The sequence below is a fragment of the Penicillium waksmanii genome (assembly GCF_028829765.1).
Source record: "Penicillium waksmanii strain IBT 27052 chromosome Unknown utg000001l:1.0-4852451.0:1.0-4856178.0, whole genome shotgun sequence".
In the NCBI taxonomy this organism is placed as follows: Eukaryota; Fungi; Ascomycota; class Eurotiomycetes; order Eurotiales; family Aspergillaceae; genus Penicillium; species Penicillium waksmanii.
Genome location: NW_026643248.1, coordinates 3,950,930 through 3,954,190, shown reverse-complemented (window position 1 = coordinate 3,954,190; position 3,261 = coordinate 3,950,930). Strand labels below are relative to the sequence as shown.

General features: G+C 45.4%; 1 protein-coding gene across 1 annotated transcript; it reads right to left on the bottom strand.

Annotated features, from left to right (window-relative positions):
- Positions 1-1,488: 1,488 nt before the first annotated feature.
- N7481_001398 (uncharacterized protein) lies at positions 1,489-2,354 on the bottom strand (the record flags this gene model as incomplete). Its single annotated transcript, XM_057260617.1, has 4 exons — positions 1,489-1,607; positions 1,636-1,789; positions 1,818-2,011; positions 2,045-2,354. 4 exons carry the CDS (start codon positions 2,352-2,354, stop codon positions 1,489-1,491), a joined length of 777 nt encoding a protein of 258 aa, XP_057128449.1.
- Positions 2,355-3,261: the final 907 nt, after the last annotated feature.

The following is a 3,261-nucleotide window of genomic DNA, read 5'->3' as shown; positions in this document are numbered from 1 at the left end:
TCAAGAGGCTGAATCGAAGTCGAAGGCCGAGCTTGCTTGACTAAGTTTTCGCAGGTTCGTAGAAATGCAGGCCAGGGCAAAACATTGTTCGGATTCGGAAAATGTAGTACGCGTGACTAAACACAAACCCTCCGAAGTCGTGCACAAAAGGGACAGCTTAACACCATGAACGCCAGTTAAACCACGACAAGCTGTGTCAACACTACATGCGATATTAAGAAGCGGTGCACCCTATATATACGTACAGAAAGTCTCGGATCTGGTGTTGCTATTTGCATTCTTTGATTGATCCCCACAATTTAAGCCCAAGATCCACCAGTATAGGACATGAAAAGCAGCGGAATATTGCCATTTATATCGCTCGAAACATTAAAAGGCCATGTCTCGCCACTAGTTTGTTGGTCATTGGAGGTGACCAAAGTTTCCATGGCAACACAAACACGTCCGACGCTCAATCTCAGGCACTTCGGTGGTCAGTTTCATTGTCCATTCCCACTACTGCTTCCCTTTTGATACCAGATAACGATTGATTTCATTCCTTGAACGGCCAGAGAAAGGCTGGTCTGATTTCACGTCAGACACAGAGGTGTGAGAAGATGATATCGGAACCGATTTAGAGTTCGTGACGGCAGTGCTCTGGCAAGGTTAAAAGCTAATTGCTTCCTTGTTGGAATGAGAATATGGTTCCCGGCCATACTGGCTTATAATGAGAGCAGTAGCAAAGTGTGTATTGGGCAGAAAGCTTTACAACTGTCTCACAGGATCCATGCTCCACAGCGCCAGTAAGCAAAATGCTGCTAGCCTGGTTCGGTCGGTCTCAAGGTAGAAGCCCTTGATGTTGTGTGGTGACAACAGTATATATAACAGGCAAGCATCAAGCAGAGTAAATGTCGGTGTTTACCTTCCAATTTCGTAAATTGAGATGCGATTTGCAAAAATACTGCCATTCAAAATGAACCAGTCTGGCATTTTGTAGTTAAAGTGCCACATAACACTCCCTTACTGGAAATTTCATAAGCCAAGAAGGGCTGTTGGCTCAATCAGAGGATAATAACTCTGTGGGATTAACAATGGCTGTCGAAGAACATGCCTCCTCAATCGCCGAGCAGTTGTTTTCAAGGGGAGCGGACGACGTTGCAGAGGCTCGCGAAGAACTTGTCACAGATTGTTGGCCAGTGGTGTATCCTGCGAAGCTATGCTGAAGGTATATAGGCATATTGTACACAACTCGATTACGAGATGATGATTTGTGTGTTGCTGTATCCTGTTTGTACTTCGAAGAGACCCGACTATTCGGTCGGCCCTTTTTGCTGGGCATTTCATCGGGAACGGGTAAATTGATCCGCGAAACAAGAACATATGCGTCTTTGTCTAGATATACCTCGTTAGATTGTGAATAATAGGCGGTCCCAAGTCCCTACCAAGAAAGCCCTCCAAAAACTTTTCCTCTTCTCCTCTAACACGATACAACTCATCTAGGAGTTCTAATCACTCGACCGGGATGATCTGCGACCGGACAGTCTGCTCTGCATTCTTCAATTTTTGTGAAGTAATTCCGTGGCTCCAGTGCAAATCACAAAGAATATGGAGAAGAAGAGCGATGCGTTCTAGTAAAATGTTGATTTTAGTGCATACCATGCGCAGGAAGGGGTCCTATTACCTGCTTTGAGTAAATGGTCGGGCTCTCGATGGTGTACTCCAGGAGGCCACCAGGGTGGCTTACTCTCACCGGGACTCGATTGCTGCAGTTCTCCCCCCGCGAATCTTCACCCATTGTATGGGTGGTAAACTTGCTTCTGGGGCTCAACAAGTTTCACATAGGCTTTTGCCAGGATTCGGCAATTGGTTTCCTGTATATTCTGGAAAACCTTTTCGTAGTATCGAGGAAGGAAGTTTGTATCTTTGATAGATAACACGGCTTCCTGAAGGTTCAGTCTGTACTTCTGGATGCAAGGGCTTTCCATGTGAAACAGTTTATCTTTTAAGATGGCCGAGCCAGCTTTGCCAGTTCCTGGCTATGGCGTTGGTTTGTAATGGCATCCACTCGTCATGGGTGTAATATGTCCCTCGATATTCCTGTCCTCTGGTAACCAGGAATCGTTAGAGTCATAGGTCACGAGGTGACTAGGAAGTAGCTGAGTAGAAGGGAATTCTAGGGAAGGCTTTCGCAGCCCAACTTGAGTGGATTTCGCCACCGCTTTCAGGAATTCCGTGGTGACTTGAGGGCTGAGGATAGTGTCGCGATAGTGGACGATTGAAGGGGACACCTGATGGCGAATTTTCCCATATTGATCAATATAGATGAGGGCAAAATGCTGAGCAGACGTGTAATCCTGTGGGACCTGGCTCGACATGCTTGCTAGCTATGTTCATTCACTCTACTGAAGGTACAAGAAGATTGAGATCAGCTTAAATGACACATACACGTAGCAGAGACAGGCTTCAACGAAAGTGAGCTCCAGCCGTAAAGATGAAGGACAAAGATAACTTCGCTTGTGCGCTCATGATGGATGCAGAGGCAAACATCCTTGAGGTTCGAAGGGGATGGCTAAATCATTGCTACCGCGCGGGAAAACTTTAGTACGAAAAATAAAATTATGATAGATCTGTGGCTCGCCTATGGAAAGCGCAGAGAACGCCGAGCGTGAGAGCAAGTTGCCGATTAGCAGCAAGGGAATGATGATTAATTGCCGAAAATTCACCCTTCACATAACAATCGCATCGTGACGTTTTTAGTATGCGATATTTTTGTCGTAAATGACTTCCATAGATATTATTATTCTGATCGCAGTACTGGTAGGCAATCCTTGCCTGTTATACCAAACAACATCAAGAGGGCTCTTTTCTCCTGCAATCAATTCCGGAGGGCACGCCCGGTAGAAAAGGTATGGGCTTTTCATTTGAAGCACATCCCGTGATATCTTATTTCGTTAATGTCAGATAAACTTAGTCGACTAGAAAGAGGTCTGGGAGCATGGTCTTTTAGTATGAGAATATCACAACTTGCCTTTTTCACGTTTATCCCCCAGGCCACAAGCCATAAGAGCTAACGGAATAGCCAATTTCAGATATCACTACATCGGATTCTGGAGAGCCCCGGTTAAGAAAACTGCTATCCCATCCTCGTGATGGACCTCCTCATACATGCATTTGTAATTGAGCTGAATGTGGCGTAATTACCAACTGCGACTAGGAGAATTCTAAGCCTACTTCGATCACTGTACCTATAAGAGACAACACTACAGCCGATATACGTATAAT